General features: G+C 46.2%; 1 protein-coding gene across 1 annotated transcript in view; it reads left to right on the top strand.

The window, feature by feature from the left end:
- The window catches only part of ROBO1 (roundabout guidance receptor 1), a 533,171-nt gene extending 511,955 nt beyond the window's left edge, over positions 1 to 21,216 (top strand). Inside the window, exons 27-29 of the mRNA XM_054973392.1 lie at positions 3,227 to 3,535; positions 18,711 to 18,913; positions 19,607 to 21,216. Of these exons, the coding sequence (XP_054829367.1) occupies positions 3,227 to 3,535; positions 18,711 to 18,913; positions 19,607 to 19,621 (527 nt within the window). The 3' untranslated portion in view covers positions 19,622 to 21,216. The remainder of the gene's footprint in view (positions 1 to 3,226; positions 3,536 to 18,710; positions 18,914 to 19,606) is intronic.
- Positions 21,217 to 21,529: the final 313 nt, after the last annotated feature.

Here is a 21,529-nt window from a genome sequence, read left to right as displayed (position 1 = left end):
AGTTCAGGATTACCAGACAGCAAACCAGGGTCCAGGAGTCAGGCCAGGTGTCAGGATCAGACTATCAGTCAGAGAGAGAGGGGGGCAGGCAGAAGAGTAGTCAATAGGCAGGCCAAGGTCAAAGTCCAAGCAAGCAGCAGAGCAGGGTACACGAACGTCCAGGTAGCAGGGAGTGGCGAGCTGAGTTGCTTCCACGCTTCGGTCTTCCCAGCGTCTTCCTTTATTGCTGTCCTAATGAGGGGCAGCTGTTGCCTCTCCCTCGAACAGCCCAGCCCGGCGTTGTGCTAGTAGCCGGCCACTCCTCCGCCTTTCCAGGAACGCTGCCTTATCTCTAAGTTTCCTCCTTTCAGCTGGCCCCAGAGGCTCGGATTTCGCTCTTGCCCTGGGGGAGTCTTTGTCTCTTACAGCCTCTGTGGAGGTTTCTGGCTGTTCCTCGTCCCTGACAGTCTCTGCAGAAGCTCCAGGCTGTTCCTGCTGAATTCCCTCTGGAGCAGCAGCAGTAGTTTCTGGCTGCTCCTCCTCTCCCATAGCTTCTGCAGGGGCTTCCAACTCCAGAGGAGATCCTGCTGGCCCTTCCTGCTCATCTTCTGAGGAGGACTCTGAGGAGGACTCTGAGGCACTACGTAAGGTGGCCAGTTGGGGCTGGGGCTGACTCATGACACCCAACCCCTTAAATGCAGCAAATAAAATCAGAACCCACAAGCAAGCCCCCACCTGAACCAGAGCTAGAACTAACTGTATAAACCAATATAGATCCAACCAACTGTAACTTTAAACAGCAAACTGTAACAACTGTAAACAACAAACACCAACACCAAGTATTCTAATAACAACTCAGAACACCAACTGCAGTAAAGAAGCAAGGAAAGAAACTTTTAAAATAACTTAACAAACTCAGCCCCCCCCCAATTAATCACAGCAACTCAAATAAAAAACCCAGGAAAGCGCCCCCCCCCCAGAAAAGCCCACCTGCCCCTACTCCCACTCCCACCCATGCACCCTGCAGAAATCTGGCAAAGAAGCAAAGAAAAAACTTTACAAGTAACTTAACAAACCCAGTCCTCCCCAATTAATCACAGCAACTCAAATAAAAACCCCAGGAAATCACCCCCCCAAGAAAGCCCACCCACTGAAAAATTAAATGGCTAAGCCCCCCCTCCACACACACAGTCACTCCCCACCACACACACAGTCACTCCAAAACCAGCCCAACACCCAGAAAACTTACACACAGATAAAACAGTTAATAATAGTACACTCAATCCCCCCTAAACACAACTCAGCAACACAACAGCAATTACACAACAGTTAATAAAATTAAATGGCTAAGCCCCCCCCACCATACACACAGTCCCACTCACTCACTCCAAAACAAGCCTCACACACATAAACCCCAGACAGTACAAGAAGACAGTAAGGTTTAGCTAAAACAAAAATTTCCCAGTGGAAAATTCCTCCCCCCACCCCCAATCAGGGCCTAGAACAGACACTCAAGCCAAACACAATCAAACCAAGGAAGGCCACAATAAAGCAGGAAATCCTATTCAATCCATTCCAAACTAACAAGACAAAAGCATTAAAGCAAAAGTAACAAACTCAGGCCAAGCCCCGCCCCCCAAAATCAGGCCCCAAAGCAGACAGGTCAAACACATACTATCACACAAGGCGACAAGGAAGCAGAATTTTTTTTTAAAAAAAATTACAATGCAAACTTAAATTTTAAAAAAACCTTCCCTATCCCCCACAACCACCCCCTCCCCCAAAGAGAAAAGAACCCTGAGAGTCAGTGTCTCTCCTACCAGTCAGATGGATCTCAAATGCTGGTCCAGTCAGCAGCACAGCAGGCATTCAGCAGCAGGGCAGGGGAATCCAATCCAGAAGTCCTCCTCCAAGCATGCCAGCCAAGTCACTCTCACAGCCCCAGGCCAGACAGAAAGAAACAAACCAGCAGAAAGCAGCTACCAGTCTCTCAAAGTCTCTAAGCCAGGGCAAAGTGGACGCTGGCTAAAGGAAAGCCTCCAATTTAAAGACCTGCAGCATTTTTAAAAAGGCACTCTCCTTCCAGAGAATCCCCATTGGCTGGAAGGAGAATCCTGCTGCAGGATTGGACACTCCTAACTCCCCCTCCCTTCCCTGATCCCCCTCCTCCCCCATCTACGCCTAGTGAGTGTCACTCGCTCCTCACCCCTCCCATCCTGTAAATAAGGAGGGAATCTCTGCAAGCAGCTTGCTTTTGCATTGCATTGCATTGCAATGCAAAAGCCAGCTAAGTTTTGGAGCCAATTCAAGCTTCCCGCCAATTTTTAAGAGATGGGAGGGGGAAGAAGGAGGTTGTAGTGAGTCACTCACTCCTTCTCCCCCCTCCCCTCTCCTAAGAAAGCGCGGGAGACTTGATAAGGCTACATAACTTTGCCAGCTGTTTGCAAATGCAAACAGCCGGCAAAGTACTGCTCCCAGTTGCCCTGAAGCTTTCTGAAGTGATCCGAATCGCTTCGGAAAGCTTTGCTTCAGTGTTTCCGAATCAGGCCCAGATTCTGAAATACCGAATCTTTCCGAATCAGGCCCAATTCAAGTTTTTAACCCAAATCGGATTCCCAAAGCACACATGCCTAGTTGTAACTCCGAGAGATCTCCAGCCACCACCTGGAGGCTGGTAACCCTAATATGAGCAAATGGAGCAAATGAGTTATGGAAAGGCAGAGACATGGCAGAGTTGTGATTCAAACCTGAATCTCCTAGATCCTAGTCTGAAACTCTAACCAGTACATCACACTGGTTTTCTTGGGCTGGATATTGTTGAACAGTGGCAAACAGGTAGTCCTGCATGGATCATGCAAGTAATTTGGTATCAAATTACCAAACCTGTCTCTAATGAGTTGCTGACCTGGTGGTTGATGCCAGGCCTATCTCTGATGAGTCCTTCTTTAAAGTCCAGATCAACCTTGAAAAGGCCTTTCTCCCCTCCCCCTGTGTTTACTGACAGAAAGTAAAGGTTAAAAGCTGGCCTTACTGTTGTGGTTGTCTAGGAATCTGGAAACTAACTTTTTAAAAAGTATTTTCCATCTTTTGGAATTCCTATTGTACGTTTTAACAGAAAAACATGAAATTCATCTAAAAACTAGCTTTCGAATTGTGTAGAAGTGTTGAGAAACATGAAAATGATGATAATTGTAATGATAATAATAATGTAATTCCTCTAATTTTATCCTTTTTTTCCTTTCTGTAGACCTACCACCCCCTCCTGTACCACCTCCTGCTATAAAATCTCCCACAGCCCAGTCCAAATCTCAAATGGAGGTTCGGCCTGTCATGTTGCCAAAGCTCTCTTCTATAGAACCAAGAACAGAGAGGGCAGTGGAAAAAAAAGCAACAAGCTATAAGGGGAAAGAAGGTGCTGATGGTCGCCAGCATTCTGATGTACGGACAAGTTCAGGGGAGCGCCGAGAATTGCAGGAACCACAAGGTGATTGCAGACTGCGAGGAAACAAAGCAGCAAGGCGAGATGGCACACCAGCAAAAACGCATCTTCTTCAAGGTGAGTTGAAATGCCAGGCATGTGTTAATTAAAGCTTTGCCTGTTATGAATAAAGTTTTTGCAGTATAACCAAACCAAATTCCCGGGTGACATAGAAGCTTATCAGGGCTGCCTCTTCTTATGACAGACATGGAATCTTACCTCCTAGAATTTAATTATACCATACCACAAAGCAAATATAAGGCCCTGAAGTGTTCATCAAGCAGGAAATATAGGGAAGTAATCCATAAGCAAATAAAACCAAATTCCCTTTAGAAATATAATGTCTCCTGTACATCCCATAATGCATTGCATGATTGCATTTCATTGGTGATTGCAACACATGAAGCCCAGAAAAAGCATTGTGAAGTGCTACATGAGTTTTTCTTCTTTGTATTATAATATTATTTCCAGCCCAAAGTTTTAAAAAATTAATTTTTTTCTACACATTTTTAAAGGGGACTAAATGGCCTCTGCTGTACTTTTTTCTTTTAGGAATAACAACAAAAGAACAATAGGCCTCTGGCTGCAAATATCACATTTCAGAAACCATAAAAGGATCATAACAGACTAACATAATCTCTGTTTATGGTAGCCAGTAGGACCTGATAGAAGAAAGTATATGAAAGAATCTATATAGGCCTGTGTAAAAGCTGTCATCAAAGAAATTTGGTAGTAAATAGGTTAAATTGTCCACAAAAGCAAAAGGTCATTGTAAATGGCAATAGGACACAATAAAGAGAAGTCATTAGCAGGATACGTCAGGGTTGTTGCTGCAGTTGTTACTTTTCAATTTATGTATTAATAGCCTAGAGCAGGTGGCAAAACTTGATGGTGACACTGAAATTGTAAATGATGTTAATGTTTAAGTAATTTATCACCCTCAAAAACACAGTTAAAATATTAGCAGAAAAGCTCCATGTATTGATTTATAACTCACAGAACTACAGAGATGGAAACTGCATTATTAGATAACATACTATCTCTTTTTCACTGCCCAGCCCCATGCCCATGCAGGATCTTTACTGCATAAAAACCAGTCATTGCTTATATACATCTTAACTTTGTGGAGATAACTTTATTGTTAGTGGAAAATAAAAGCCTTCCAATTCTCTGTACTCTGTCAGTGTTTAGCCTGGCAAATAACTAAAATCTGTCAGGGGTCTAAGGCCATTATTTACCCAGTATAAGTTTCTGTGTATAAAGATCACTAAAATGGTGGTTCTTGGCTGTTGCTATAACCTATAAAAAAGTGTGCAAATTTCTCAGCAATACTTCTTCCTCCCTACAGTTTATTCACATGAACCATATAATACCTGAACCAAAACTTGTGTATTTTAGCTACAGCCACTTCCATGGTCTGATATTTGCCTTTTAGAGGATTCTTGGTCATAAAAGATAACATGGCTGAAATCATTAAATTCCTAGCTTGTACGTTATAATGTTTACCCGTGTCGTGATCAGCCATATGAAAGGAAAAGAGGAAATAAGTTATATGCTATACACTAATGTCAGTGGAGCTTGATTGCACCAGTTGTCCATTATGCTTCGCCTTCATTGGCAATACAGAACTAGTTGTTTTCACCCACTAGCATCATGCCACACATTATTAAATGACCATACCTCCACCCATTCTGTTGGGTTTTAATATAACCAATACTTTTGGTCTTTCATACAAGACTGGTTTTAACAATATTGTAGTCCTTTTTTGAATGCTTTCTGTTCATATTAGTATTTAAATAGTATTATTAATTATTAGTGCTTTTGTTGCTACTGCCATCCATTCATGAAGCTTATAGAGCTATCATAATCCTGACTCAAAGCTCAGCACAGACTATTATGAATGCCTCACTTTTCAACCACCTGCACATCAACCCCCATGTGTCAAGAGGAAACCAGTTGCATACCTCCCCACCCCCCAAACCAGTCATCCTTAGAGTTAGAGATGTTAGTAGGGGTGTGCATTAGAGGTGGGCACGAATTGCAATACGAAGTTTAAAAAACGCACAAACCGGGCCGATTCGAGATTCGTGAAAACGTGGTTCGTGGGGCCGGGTTTCCATGAACTCCACAACTTTTTTGCGCAGTTCGTGAGAGTCATGAATGGTTTGTGAATCCAGACAGGCTGGTGCCACTGCCCACATGGAGTGTGTGAAACTGACAGCCCCTTTCTACTGCCACCTGCAAACAGCAGGAGAAGATGGCTGTCTGTTTCAAATGCCCCATGTTGGGTTCAGCCAATCAGCTGAAGGCAGCACGAGGTGTGTGAAAGTGACAGTCCCCTTCTCTTGCTGCCCACACGTGGCAGGAGAAGGGGGCTGTCACTTTCACACACCCTGCACTGGGTTCAGCTGATCGGCTGAAGCTAGTGCGGGGCATGTGAAACTGACAGCCCCATTCTCCTGCCGCCCACGAGTGGCAGGAGAAAGGGGCTGTCAGTTTCAAACACCCTGCGCCGGCTTCAGCAGCCAGTGCCGGGCATTTGAAATGCCATGAACCACAAACTGATTCATTAATTAGGGAAAGTTCATGGAATTTCGTGGTTCGTGGAACATGATGAACCATGAATCACATTCTTTTTTTCCTGATTTGTGCCCATGTCTAGTGTGCACTGGAAAAAATGCAGTTGATTATGGCCCTCCAAAGAAGGTGCCTCCAGCCACCTTCCATCTCCATTATTCCATATGAGGAAAACTATGGGTGCAATCTAGGGGACTGGGGATGGCATTTTGCAAGCAAAATCCACTAAATTTGCTGGGGATCTACAAAGCCTTGCAGTAGCCAGCCTGGCAGTTTCCCATCTTTCTCTTGCTGACGTTGGGTGTCCCACCACCAACCTGAAGGTTATCGGGTTGCCACCAGTGCACAGCAAATGAAAGGTATGCATGTTGTGCCTCAGGGCAGGTCCAGATAAGTGTACAGTTCTCCCGGTGTCATGAGACAACTGTGCAGTCTTGTAAAATGAGGGCATGGTGCAAGCAGGGGGCATGTATTTTTATTTATTTTATTTATTTACTTCAAACTTTTATTCTGCCCTTTCCACAAGCAGGCTCAAGGTGGATTACAACAATTTAAAACACATCAATAATTTATATATAAAAAAGAATAAAAACATTTAAATATCCAAACAGCACAACATAAGGAGTATGACAACTAGATAGCAGCATCAATATACGCTATTTTAAAACCAGATGGTGTACAGCCCTAATAGGGAGGGGTTCAGGTCTTTCATGTTTCCTCCTTTTCAGCTGGTGGAGGCCTAGCTCAATCTCAACCATATACCTGCTGGAACATCTCCGTCTTGCAGGCCTGGCAAAATGATAACAAGCCCTGCCTGGCCCTAGTCTCATTAGACAGAGAGTTCCACCCGGTTGGAGTCAGGACTGAAAAAGCCCTGGCTCTGATTGAGGTCAGACGGGCCTCTCTGAGGCCAGGGACCACCAATAGTTGTTTCCCTCCTGATTAAAGCATCATCTGGGGTACATATTGGGGAGGGGCGGTCCCGCAGATACACTCATCCCAGTCTGCATAGGGCTTTATAGGTTAATACCAAAACCTTGAACCTGATTAGGAACTCCACTGTCAGCCAATGCAGCTGGTGTTATATGTGCTCCACTCAGCATTCCCATAATCACATGCACTGCTGCATTTTGAATCAGTTGCAATCTTCGGATCAGACTCAAGGGAAGCCCTGGATAGAGCAAGGTATAGTAATCCACCCTAGAGGTGACCATTGCCTGGTTCACTGTAGTTAAGTCACGGGTCAAAAGGTAAGGGACAAGCTGTCTGGTCCGTCAAAGGTGGAAAGAAGAGGACCTGGCAATTGCTGCGCCTCCATTTTCAGGGAGGCATCTAGGATCACCCCCAAGCTCCTAACCCTGGGAACTGGTACAAGCGGCGCCCCATTGAGGGTCAGGAGCCGAAGTCCAGAACCTAAATGCAGGTCCTCCGTCTTCGTAGGATTTAATTTCAGGTGACTCTGCTTCCATGGCAGCATTGGGATTCTCCCAATTTGTGATGGCCCCTATACATAAAGCGGACCATGCGCTAGATTTTATCTTCGGGCTGGGGATCAATGTGGTTCTTGAAGCAGTAGAAACGGTGCCATGGTCAGACCACTTGGTTCTGAAGGCTCAGTTGGATAGCTCACCCCCCCCTTGCCCCTCGCAAGGGCAGCAAGCTAATTTATGCTTGCCTGTGGAGACTCGTGGATCCAATTGATTTTCAGAACGCTCTGCAGGATCCGAAGCTCTATGGTGGTCCTTTAGATGAGCTGGTGGAGGACTGGCAAGTCCGGCTGTCCAAAGCCATTGACGAAATTGCTCCCCATCGCCCTCTTCGCTCCCATGCCCAACAGGTTCTTTGGTATACTGTTAAACAATAATACCAAATGGAAAAAGCGGGAGCTACAATGGCTTGAGCGAGTGACAGCAATCTCTTGACAAAGAAGCAAGATCATCTTATAAGTCGCTTATGAAATCTTAAGAGATGGTGGTGAAGGCTGTGAAGAGGGAATATTATGCAGCTTCCATTGCATCAGCTGGTTCGCGCCCAGCAAAATTGTTTAATGTGGTTCATTCATAGATCTCCCTATCAGAGGGAGACCGTCAAATTTTGAATTCGAATATTAGCTGTGACGTTTTTGGAAGCTTTTTTGCTGATAAAATTTTGTGTCTCTGCCACGATTTGCCAGCCACAATTGATACAGTACATAAACTAGAGACCCCTTGGCCATCTTCTTGGCTGATATTTGATCATTTAAGTCCATTCTGTGGAGATGATTGACAGGACCCTGCAAGGCCTACCACATGCCTCCTGGACATGTGCCCGTTGTGGCTGGTAAAGGCCGGTGTTGACAGGCTATGGAGTTCCTTGGAGGCTATGTAGCAAGGAGTGAGATCCTGGAGCAGCACTTGGAAGCCAGAGTACTCTACTATGGAGAACAGCAGCCCATGCACAGCGATCAGTTCCAAGATCCACCTTGTGTCATCCCTTGATGCCCTCTGGATCCCCCCTCTTGGCACACTAGTGCCCTGCATATCAAGCATCGCTGTCAGATACGTTTGGCATCTGTTCTCTACACGAAACCTTGGGAGAGAGCTCCAGAGGAGGTTGCAGGACAAACCTCCTGCTGGATTCCTGGCAGCTAGGTGGTGCCAGTCTCACTCTCCCCCTGCAGAAGCACTACCTGGTGATGCTTCTTCATATTGCTCTTCGGGCTGGTAGTTGAGAGATGATTAACATCTCTCTTTCAACTGACCCTGGACTTACAGTGCTGGCACTGTGCATACCAGAGGTCCTCCATCCTCTGGAAGACCTCCCAGATGTTGGAGGAAAAGTTCTTTCCATGCTGCCTTGCAGCTGCAGGCACCCCAGAAGGCAGTTTGAAGCAGACACATCATGTCTAGGCTAGGAAGAAGAAGGTAGCTGAGATTGAAGAGGTTGAGATGTGGGGTCACCACTTCTACTCTTCTCTTGCATCACCATGAAAGGCCTGCTGCTGGCCTCAGAGAACACTGGGAAAGTATTACCAATGGTGGTGTCAGGGCTTGTGGCGGCCGCCGCTGGGCAGGGTGCCAGAATGTCCAGCCCTGGTGTCTATGGGGTGTCAGGGATGCTGCAGGACCCTGCTCTGTGAAAGGAGGGGCGGTATAGTTCACCCAGACTCCCTCTCAGTCCACTAGCTGGCCTGCTCAACCTGCACCACTCATCCCCTTTGATCTCCGCCATCTCTTCCTCCTCCATCAACTTTCCTCCTCACCTCCTCTCTCGTTCTCGCTCCACTCCAACTTCACTCCTACTCAACCCACCACGCCCTGTGAGTGGACTTTCCTTATATCCTACCCCTCATCTCAGGCTCCACCTGCCAGGCCACACCGCTCCTTTGCCTTCCAAAATTGTCCTGGGCTGCCTCAAGCAGTTGCAGCTGGGGTAGCTGATTTGGCTGCATTAGCCCACTACAGCTGTGTCTCGTTGGCTGGCTGTCAAGCCTCTCTGGCTGAGCTGATTGCTGAAGGCAGGCCCAGCTGTGGCCCCTTGGCTGGCTGCCCAGTTTCTCCAACAGAATGCCTCAGGCAGTTCCACATGGAGTTGCTTTGCTCCTGGCATCCCCTGAGCCAGGTTATTGCCTTCTAGCTGGGTTGTAGGCTGGGGCATGGCTCTGAGCTGCTGTGACTGCTTCTCCTCCCTGGCTGGTAATGCCTCCGCTTGGATAGCTGCTGGGGCCCTGTCCCCACTGCCTTTGCCCTCTCCCTCTGCTCTGACTCCCTCAGGGTTGACCCCACTCTCCCTGCTTGGCCCCCTATCCTCCCACTGGAGGGTGGGGCTAGCTGGCCTCCATCTGCCCCTTCTAGCCCTCTGAGGCTTGGGAGTAGGTAGGACTTCTCTACCTCCCTCCTGTGTAGGTAGGTCCAGGCCCTGGGGGGTCTGCTGGGGCGGCTGGGCGGCTGTCTCCTATCCTCTCCTCCTGGCAAGTCTGGGGGCTGTGCTGCAGACCCCGGACAGGTGGATCCCTCCTCCAGTTCCTCCAACATCCTCTGGGTCCCTGGGGTAAGCATAAGGACGTCCCCCAAGCCCACCCCAAAAGACTCTTCATGCTGCTGCTTCTCCCGCTGCTGAATCTCAAAAGCTGGAGGAGGGGGAGCTTCAGCAACAGGCTCCTGCCCAGTGCCAGTTCCTGCCTCAGGCACCTGTGGTGGGGGTGGTGTTCCTGCAGCTGCCTCAGCAGAGAGGGCCTTGTGAACCTTCTTGCTGTAACTCGAAGCCAGGCTAGTGAACAGCAGCTGCACTAGGGCAGGCCTTCTTCATTCATATGAGGGGAGAGCTGCAGACTTCCCTCTCACCTTCACCCCTCTAGTCTTAGTCCTCGCCTTTCCCCCTGGGTCCCTCTCTGGTCTCCTGTCACTTATTTTTCTGCCCCTTGGAACCTACACTAACTAGTAAGTAACCTTGTTAAACAAGCCCAGCCCCTGAAGCACCTAGCCGAAAATGTAAGTTTGTTTTAAAACCTACCTACCTACTCTAAAATCTTGCTTTTTGTGGGTCTAAACCTGAAAATGGACACACATCTCTTTTTAAAGGCCCTATTTAGGTATGTAGTGGTACTACACTAGCAAGCAACTGAATTTCTTTTCAGGAATCAAGCTGCCCATGAAAACCAATCTACAGGAAAGCCTATAATAAGAAGCCTGCTTCTAATGTGCCCGGCCTGACTCCAAGGGAGAAAGAGGTGGGCAGGGAAATCCTAGTTGAATACACTAATGGGCAGCCTATTTATAGAATCTTTACTAGAATCTGAACTCTTAATTCACTGTCTGTCTTCTGTGCAGCCCCACACGGGACTGCGCCTGCACAGGCCTGCCGACCGGATTTTTCTTTTCTAGACTACGTCCACTAGGGGGCGCAGTCCGATCCAATGCGCATGCGCGGCCGTTTCCCGCCCGAGCGACATTGGGCGACGTCGCCCCCTTCCCCTCAGTTTCTTCTTTGCCGCCGACCGGTGAAGATCTAGCTGTCCGCTGTGAGAAGAAAAGCCATTTTGTGAGTGAGCTCGTTCGTTCGTTTCTGTCAGGAATATGTCTGAGAAGTCGCTGTTTAAGCGTTGTTCGACCTGTTTGATGAAAATGACGAGAACGGATGGCCATTCCGTTTGCCTTGAGTGTTTGGGTGAAGGACACATCGTTGAGAGGTGTGAGCATTGCCAACGGTTCACCCCGAAGGCCAGGGCTGAGAGGGCGAACAGGTTGAATGCCTTGCTGTGGAGGAGGGCTATGCGGGCATCGGGAGCCCCTGATACCCCTGGGGGACCATCACCAGCTGGCAGGACGGCCAAGACCCCCTCAGTAGTCAGACGCTCCGTTCCTGGCTCCACTTCTACCTCTTGCTCCCACACGCCGGATCGGATCTGACCGGCCCCGGTTCCGACATTGGATCCGAAGGACGCTTCGAGCTCCGCATCGGATTGCAAACATCAAACTCCGAAATCGGATCCGGCTCGGAAGCGTCGACACCGCTCCAAGTCCCCCACGAGGTCGGAACCGCCCTCCACACCGGCTCCGAAGGTGCAGAGAACTTCGTCAGATCTGATCATCCCAGCCAGATCGGCTCCTGAACAGTCGGATCCGACATCGGCAGAACCAACATCATCCGTTCCGAAGCGTGCAGAGCCGATTCGCCTCAGCCTCGCTCCGAAGGCTAGTGACAGGTCGGAACCGAAGGCTTCGGATCCGTTGCCTACTTCGATACCACCGGATCCGATGGGCCGGAGTCATAGCGCCAAATCGGGCTTAGGCTCCAAGGGCGAGAAGAAGGCCAAGAAGAAGTCGAAGCACAGACAATCGACTTCCGTCCAGACTGACGAGGTGCTCTGGGAGAGGCCCGCGACCCCTTCACCGCACCTGTCACCTCTACCGTACCGATCCTCTGATGATGGCGGTGCCATACCCGACACCCCACCTCGCATGACCCAGAAGTGGTCTACCAGCGACTACACTGGCAGAGAGAACCTGCCTTAACATTTGTCTACGGGCGGATATGACAGGGAGGGCTCCTTCCATGCAAGGTCTCACGGATCCTATTCTCCATCTGTTGGCAGGGAATATTGGGGTGACACTCGGAGTGAGTTCTCCCACTATGGTTCTCCCGGGCGTGTTTCGCCCTACCGTCCACATGAACCTTACCAGGGTCCAAGCCCTAGCCCTCCGTCTGACCCGTCGCCTGATGACATCATTATTGGGACGGGTCGTATTTCGCCTTCGGAAGACTACCGGCTCTACACTGAGCAGATGATCCGAATGGCACGCTCTCTGGACATCGAGATTTCAGCTGTGGATCCGAAACCGAAGGATAAAATCCTGCAGTATGTCCAATCTGGGAATCCTCCAACCATTGCGTTCCCATTCACTGAAGGTTTGGTGGAAATCGTCAACACGATCTGTGAGAAGCCAGCCTCAGTTTACCCGACATCTCGTAAACTGGAAGCTCTGTACAAGACGAGAGATGACGTCTGTTCATATCTCTTTACGCATCCACCGCCTTCATCCCTCATTACTGAGGAGATGCAGACCCGTCAACGCCAAGGGTCCTATGCAGTTCCCATCGACAAGGAAAGCAGAAAGCTCGAATCTTTGGGCAAGAAATTATATTCTTCTGCTGCCCTGACACTCAAGATCTCTAATTACTCTGCCATCATGGGTGCCTATCTAATATTCCTATGGAATCGCATGGCGGTCTTCATGGAAAAGCTTCCGGCAGACCAGAGAGTGTTGGCGAAGGTAGTGCTTGATGAGGCCCTACAACTGTCACAACAACAAATAAATGCTGGTCGCGATACCGTTGACACCTCTGCGAGAGCGTTAGCTTCATCCATCGTACTCCGCAGACACTCGTGGCTCCGCGCGACTGCACTGCCCGTTGAGACACGAAACAAAGTGGAAAATCTGCCCTTTGAGGGTCAATCCCTGTTTTCATCTAAGACAGATGAATACCTGTCGCAGAAGCGCAAAGATTGGCTGACAGCCCGTTCCTATGGCATTCTCCCGACCAGGCCATCCACCGAGAATCGTTTTCAGTATCGCTCTTCACAGGGCTATCGTGGACGGCAACAGCGATACCAGCCGTATCCACGTTATGGGTCCTACAGCCAATTCCAGCCGCCTGCAAGTTCCTTTCAGCGCCGGAGGCCTAGCTACCGCCCTCGTCGTGGTCAACAAGCCCACGATGCCAAAGAGTCAGCAACGCAGCCAAAGCAGTTCTGACTAGAATTTGAACAGTCTGTCGTGTTTGAAAACAGATTGGTTCAGTTTGCCTCAGCATGGGCAGAAATTACATCTGATAGTTGGGTTCTTAAAATCGTTACAGTTGGCTATAAAATTCAGTTTGATGTTTACCCAGTGTTGTCTCTTCCTGACCACTCAGTACAATCCTCTTCTGATAACTTACAGGCTGAGGTTGTAGCGCTACTAGAGAAGGCTGTGAAGGAGGTGCTCCCTCAGGACCCCCTCTTAGGTTTTTACTCCAGGATGTTCCTGGTAGACAAAAAGGATGGAGGGGTACGACCCATCTTAGATCTACGGGAACTGAATAAATTCGTTCTCGTTAAGCGGTTCAGGATGCTTACCTTGAATACAGTCCTCCAGTTAATGCCCGAGGACATGTGGTTCGCTGTCCTGGATCTCAAGGACATCCATCCTGATCATAGGAAATACCTTAGGTTTCTTTATAACAATAAGGCCTACCATTACCAGGTGCTTCCCTTTGGCCTCTCGACAGCCCCACGAGTTTTTTCTAAATGTATGGCTGTTGTAGTGGCTTATTTGAGGGAACAGGGTTGTACCATCTATCCCTACCTTGACGATTGGCTTCTGGCAGCACCCTCTGCTAATGCACTCCTGGCCCAGATTCATATGGTGATGCTCACCTGCTCCAGGTTAGGACTTTTGGTTAACCTACAAAAGTCTAACCTTACCCCGTCCAGGAGAATACTGTTTATCGGTATGGAACTGGATGGTGACGTAAACAGAGGTTTTCTGCCCAGGGAGCGTGCTTTAAAAATTGGCAGGATGGTGAACCTTTTTTCTAGATGCAGGTTCCAATCCGTAACAGCTATCCAGAGGCTACTGGGCCTCATGGCCTCTTCTACAGCTGTCACCCCTATGGTTGCACATGCGACCTCTCCAGCTGTGGTTCCTATCGGTTCATGATTTTGAACATGAGTCCCAGAATAAGCGGTATTCCATCCCCAGAGGGATTATCCGGGCCTTACGATGGTGGCTTGATGAGGCTAACCTCCTTGGGGGTGTTGCGTTTGGGTCCATCCAAACCGAGATCACAATCTCGACTGATGCCTCCACGATAGGATGGGGAGCCCAGTGTGGTGCCCTTAGGGCACATGGGGTCTGGTCTGAACAGGAGAGGGAAGATCACATTAACCTGCTAGAATTGAGAGCAGTCCGTTATGCCCTTATCGCTTTCGCAGACACGCTGCAGCAGAAGTCTGTTCAGGTGCTCATGGACAATTGCACCACGATGTTCTACCTGAACAAACAAGGGGGCACTACTTCCAAGGCCCTTTGCGAAGAGGCCGTTCGGATTTGGGAGTGGGCCATGGACAAGGGCATATCCATTCATGCGGTCCATATTCCTGGTACCACCAATGTCATCGCAGACAAACTGAGTCGGATGCGATTCGACAGCTACGAATGGACCGTAGCAGACAACTACCTGAACGCCATCTTTTTGGACTGGGGGTTTCCAGACGTAGACCTCTTTGCATCAGAGGCCAACAAGAAGGCCCCGCAATTGTGCTCCAGGGGAGGGCTAGGTCGCCATTCCCTAGGGGACGTGTTCCAGATACGCTGGACAGGGCACCTGTTTTATGCCTTCCCTCCGTTCCCACTGCTGTCTCGGGTCGTCAGCAAGATCCAGACGGATGGGCCCCACTTAATTCTAGTAGCGCCCTTCTGGCCCAGACAAGCTTGGTTCCAACATGTCATGCAGCTTTCACAGGGGTCATATTATCGGTTCACTCTGAAGCCGGACCTTCTGTCCGACAAAGGGGTGTGGTAACACGACCTACCCAAACTCAACCTCACTGCTTGGCACATTCAGGGGCGGAAGGGATGTCTGACAGAGTAGCTGAAATTTTGTTGAATGCACGTAGAGACACCACTCGCAGGTCATACTCTGCTAAATGGAAGCGTTTTGAAGCCTGGGCTAATGACAGAGGAATCAATGTTTGGGATTGCCATCTATCATCTGTGTTTGAGTTCCTCCTGTCTCTAAAGGATGGGGGACTCTCTAATTCCTCTATTAAAGTTTATTTGGCAGCCATTTCGGCTTTCCACCCTAAGATAGATGGGAAGACAGTCGTCTCCCACAGTTCGTCGAAATCTTTTTTAAAGGGGTTATATAACATGTATCCACAAGTCAAGGAAATTGTTCCCCAATGGTCACTGCATGTAGTATTGGCGGGGCTTATGAAATCGCCCTTCGAACCACTGGCTACGTGTGAATTAAAATGGTTGTTCTGGAAAGTGGCTTTCTTGATCGCAATTACATCTGCCCGCAGGGTTAGCGAGTTGGCGGCCCTAAGGTGGGATCCTCCCTTTTTGAAGGTCCATCAAAATAAGGTGGTTCTGAGGCCTGACCTTCGTTTTAGACCCAAAGTCTCCTCTCAGTTTCATACTTCACAGGACATTGTCTTACCTATCTTTTTTCTTGACCCTTCCGATAACTCTGAAAGGGTCTTACATTCCTTGGATGTGAGAAGGGCTATTTTATTTTACCTTCAACGTACTTCACAGTTTAGATGTGCCAAACAACTGTTTGTGTGCTATTATGGGCCCAGGAAGGGAAAAGCTGCTACAGCTCAATAAATTTCTCGCTGGGTTACTCAGGCTATTAGGGCCTGCTACTCGCATGCCAAATTACCTTGCCCCTTGGAAGTAAAAGCTCATTCCACCAGAGCTCAGGCTGCCTCTGCGGCCTTTCTTAGGGGTGTGCCCTTGCATGACATCTGCAGGGCTGCAACTTGATCGTCTTCTGACACATTATGCACTGGATGTGTGGGAAAGGAAAGAGGCTGCTGTTGGGCAAGCAGTGCTTCAGTCTCTTTTTCAGTGAGAACACATGCCCGCCTCCTGGGTAAGTGGCTTGTGAGTCTCCCATGTGGGGCTGCACAGAAGACGGACAGTGAAAACAGAGTTGCGCTTACCGTAACTACTGTTCATTGACGTCTTCTGTGCAGACACACAACCCTCCCTCCTACCCCGCTGTGTTCTTCCAGGTAATGTGAAGACATTCGGCGGCAAAGGAGAAACTGAGGGGAAGGGGGCGACGTCGCCCAATGTCGCTTGGGCGGGAAACGGCCGTGCATGCGCATTGGATCGGACATGCGCCCCCTAGTGGACATAGTCTAGAAAAGAAAAATCCGGTCGGCAGGCCTGCACAGGCGCAGTCCCGTGTGTGTCTGGACAGAAGACGTCAATGAACAGTAGTTACGGTAAGCGCAACTCTGTTTTCCTACGCAAGCCTATTAAGGGGGGGAAACTATCTTTGGTCCCTAAAAGCTACCAAATTAGTTTAGTTAGTTTACAACAAGACCTACAACTAGCCTACCTTAAAAACACTTTTTAAAACTTTATAACACTCTCAGAAATGGAAACTCAAAGTACATGATCCAAACACCACTAGGTAAAAGTGAACCCCTACAAACACAACCCCCCTAACCAACAAAAATAGAGAACGAGCCAAACCTCTATGCCAACAGAAACACCAACTATAAAGAAACAGCAGCCAACAGCAGGGTAAAACAGCCCCTCACCCCACCCCAAGAGCTAGTAAAAATTAACACACAGCAAAAGAACAGAGGAAAGCACGCGCGCACACACACTCGAAGAACAATTGAATCTAATAAAGTTCCTCCCTGCAAAAGAACAACAAAAGAAGCACCCTGACCACAGGATAAAACAGAAGACCCTCCCTCCAGAACAGCAAAATAACAATAAGTAAAAGCCAAACCAATTAACCTAAACATCTCACCTACAGAGAAGCCCAACATAATGCAAACTTTAAAATATTTCCCTTCCCTTTCTCCCCAGACCACAAGGGCAACCCTCTCCCCCAAAGGGAAAAAAAACCCTGTGAGTCTTAAAAACTCTCAAAGCAGTTTTCAAGGCAAGGTGCAGTGTAGTCCTCTCAGGTCCAGTAGTCCTCCTCCAAGTGCAGGTCTCAGCAGCAGGAAGGAATCCATAGTCTCAGAAATCCAGCAGGCCAGCCAGAGTCACAGCCCAGACCACAAAGAGAGAGGCAAGATCCAGCAGGCAGTGGCTCTCAATCTCAACGTCAGAGCAAAATAGAGGCTTACAAACAGGCAAGCCTCCTAACTCCTTGCAGCAGTTAAAAAAGGCACTCTCTTTCTGGAGAATCCCATTGACCAGAGGAGGAGAACTGCTGCAAAGATTGGCCACTCACATTTCCTCCTGCCTTCCGTGTTCCCCATCCCCCTTCTTCTGATTCACTCCCCTCCCTCCTCCCCCCTCCCATCTGGTTAAAAAAGGCGTGAAGCAGCGTTTCTTGTTCCTTAGCAAAGAAACAGCAAGGGAAACTGCTGCCGTGCTTACCAAAGTTTACCGAATTTAATTGAATTTGGTAATAACAAATTTTACCAAATCAGATAGAGGTTTTTTACCTAATTATGAACCCGAATTGCACATCCCTAGTTGTTAGCCCTGCTCCTTGGGCTGTTCAGCTGTATAGGTTTGAATTAGCCAAACCTATAGGTTTGGATTAGCCTAGGCTACTTATTAAATTCTATACTTTTATGACATAACCCACACTGACTTCGTTGACCTTGCTGCCCAGTTGGAACCTTACTAGCCCAACTAATGACAAAACCAATTAAATGTAGTGCTGATGAAAAAAGTCACTCCACAGCTAATCATGGAGAATGTAAATAAAAATTAGCCCGCAAGTAACTACCTGAACCTGCACTGACCTTCCTCAAAAAGGAAAGGAAGAATGGGTTTTGGCATGCCATTGAAAGGCTGCAGCTGGTAACAGAAAACACCCTTCAGTTCCACTAAGAAATATTTTACTCCAAGACTATATTTTGTGACTTTTAAGGGTTTGGAGACATAGCTAGTGAGTGCTTTGAGTGCGTTGAGTGCTTGTCTTAAATTCATTATTTTGAGATTACTTTAAAGTAATGTTTGCCAAAGTCTTGTACTGTCAACAGAGTGGTGTGTCTAGGAGACAGGTTAGCTGACTGTTGCTTGGTATTTCAAGTATTGATGTAGATGACTGTCTGGAAAGTATTGATTAATCTATGTTGGTTGCTGGTTTACTAAGACTGGAAGCCACTGTTCTTACCTCTTAGTTCTTCAGGAGAACACTGCTTCAGATTAAAAGTTGTAGTATGTTCCCTCCTCTCAAGGCTTTTCCTTTCTACATTTGCAGCTTTCTGATAATAGCTCTGATAAAGCAGTTCTAAAGTAAAAAGTAGACACATCAACAAACATGTATAAGAAAGCCATGGATGTACTTCTGAAAACTGAAGGAGTATGTTTTCCTAAACTACTGTAACTTATACTTGCATGAAATCTAAACTATTCGCATTTCAGAACTGAAAGATGCACAACACTTTTGGAGAATCCACTTGCCTGTGGCAATACTAATGAATGTAAATTTCTCTCCATAGAGGATATTCTACCATATTGTAGACCTACGTTTCCAACATCAAACAACAACAGAGATCCCAGTTCCTCAAGCTCCATGTCATCAAGAGGATCAGGAGGTAGACAAAGGGTAGAACAAGCAAATCTAGGTCGAAGGAATGTTGCAGAAATGCAAGTATTTAGAACATATGAGAGAGGAGAAGATGACAAAGAAGAAGAATTACAGGTAATAGCAGTCTGAGAATTTCAATAGATCATTGGATGAAGAAAAATCTGTTGTGAAAATGCAGACTCTTCTCCCTTAAAGATTGGTTGGAATGGTTAGTGTACAGTGTGGCTTCAGCCTTAGTGGATAAGCATAAATCCAATTGTATTTATTTATTTATTTGATACACAATTTATACCCTGTTTTCCCCAAGGAGGCTATTACATATTTATTTCTGTTTCATATTTGTTAAATCCTAGCACTGAGCTAAACGCTGCCAAGATTTTTGAGGGGGGGGGGGGATGTTTGAGGACATTTGCCAAGCATTTTTACAGTCCTTTCCTACCATTGATTTCATGTTAGTACATAAAAAGTGAGATGTGAGACAATATTAATGTTGATTGTCTCATCATGTCATTAGAAAAAAGAAAAGGAATCACATATGTCTATGAAATTCAGAGCCTTAAATGTAGCCATATAATTATGTTGGAAAGATGTAATTGTTGTCTTCTCCAATAATATGAAATATTTCTTAGGTACAAATCACTCCTTTTATAGCAGTCATATCTTAGCCATTTTTAACCACTGCTTACACAACATATTTCTGTTGTATGTCATAAAGTGCTTTCTATGTGTACATTTTTTAATACATGAAAATATTTTGAGTGACACAGTAAAATAATACCCAGCAATGGTTTTGATTTTTTTTTACAGGAAACAGAAAGCTGAAGAAGAGATGTACTGTTATGCATTCTTAAATTTAATCAAAAAGATATCACTTAAGATGCCTGAAGTCTGATATTTGATGCCAGAAATAATATTCAGTGCAATCAGAGTGTACAATTTCTCATCTTTTTCATGCCATCAGAATGCTAATCTTTATTTTAACATTTCCTTTAAAAACCTCATCATAATGAATATTGCCTGTTTATTCCCTTAGGCTAAATATACCATATTTTCTCTGACCGGGAGAGCAATTAATCTGCTTTTTGTGGTGCTAAACTAGTTGCTACTTCCAGATTTGGGCAGAAGGAGGAGCTCTGGTTTGTTCTCACTAAGGCACTACAGAATGGTGTATGCCACCATTTATAGAATACCATTGATTAGACAATAGCATGTTGCAAAGAATGATGGTTTTCTAACCTTACATTGGTGTTACAGGCTGCATTTGTTTCACAGCGTTGCATTTTCTTCCAGCAGTCAGAGCCCTCTGCAGCAAAAATTACAGTTTCATATGAATTAAGTTACAGTGATTCATACTGTAAACACACATTAATTTTTCAAACCCTCATAGAACTTTAATGTGTATACACATTATCTCTTTAATCATGAAGGTACATTCTTCACTGGAAAAGTCCTTTAGGGATAGGAAGAAGGCATGCCAATGAGAATTGGCAGTTATAGATTGAGTTATGCTTATCAATTACTTGAACAGTTTTTGGTCTCGACCAGTGCTTCTAGAAACACAAACTTACAAAGCAATGGACTTTATTAAGCATCATTGAGAAAGGACATCTTTATCATAACTGGCCCAAATCTCAGACCTCTACTTTATAGTGTCAATTCACCTTAAAGAAGTGCCACTTAAAGAAGTTATGTTTGATCTCGGGGGTTCGGGGGGGGGGTGTTTTTTTGTAATGCACTGTTTATCTTTTTTTGTTTTTTTGGTTTTAAAAGCACAATCACTAAACTTTATTTGTAAAACATTGTAACTATTAACCGTTTTTGTCTTATTGTAAAATGTTAAGCTTTTGTTTGTTTTTTCATATTTTTGTTAATGCTCTGTGTTTGTATTGGGAGTATTTGAATGCTGACAGATGGTAAAGGTAGCAAACCTAAGAATGGGCCATAAACAGAATACTTTCCCCATTTCCTGGACTTTAAATACTCAAGTTTCCTATAGCTTATCTTGACATTGGATTTCCACAAAAACGAAAACAGAGCCATTAGTTCCTATGAAATTACAGAATGATGTCCTCCGTCTGTAGATTTTTATGATCTCTTTTGTAATTATAAAATTTCTTTCTCATCGGTGCTAATGGAAAATTGTGTGTTTGTTTATGGACAATTATCAGGCCTAGCCTCAGCGGGGAGGGGGGTAAGAAAGGAGTGTTTTGGTATTTACTGAGGGCTAAACATTTTCATTAAGGTAATTTTTAAGAAATGGTTACAATAGAAAGAGTGTGCAGTACTGAGGGAACAATCCATGTGATTAATGTTTTCATTATGTTCATGTAAGAAACCTCATATTTTAGCCATAATTTTGCATACTGAGGATTCAATAATCATAAAAGTAATTTTTGTCACATTATTTATTAAAAACGTTCTCAAATACATCACCCTTTCTTGTCAAGTTTCTTCTTTTCCCTACAGAGTATTGTTAGGAACTGATTCTCAGTAATACATAAACCACCTAATCAGGTTATATTGTAAATTAAATAGTGAAATAATAGTGGAGCTGTTTATCTTATCACCACAGGATTTTAGGGTAGCATGTGATAAATTCATTTATACTGGAATGAAACACAGGAGTTAGCTTTTATACAGATCACTATCAAAATGACAATCATATTCCAAGAACCTTACATTTTCTAAGGTCCTTGGGATCACACTACATTCCCATGTGTTTTCTGTGCT

The sequence above is a fragment of the Eublepharis macularius genome, chromosome 3, assembly GCF_028583425.1.
Source record: "Eublepharis macularius isolate TG4126 chromosome 3, MPM_Emac_v1.0, whole genome shotgun sequence".
Classification (NCBI taxonomy): Eukaryota; Metazoa; Chordata; class Lepidosauria; order Squamata; family Eublepharidae; genus Eublepharis; species Eublepharis macularius.
The sequence above is the reverse complement of the archived record's forward strand: the minus strand, read 5'-3'. Positions and strand labels throughout refer to the sequence as shown.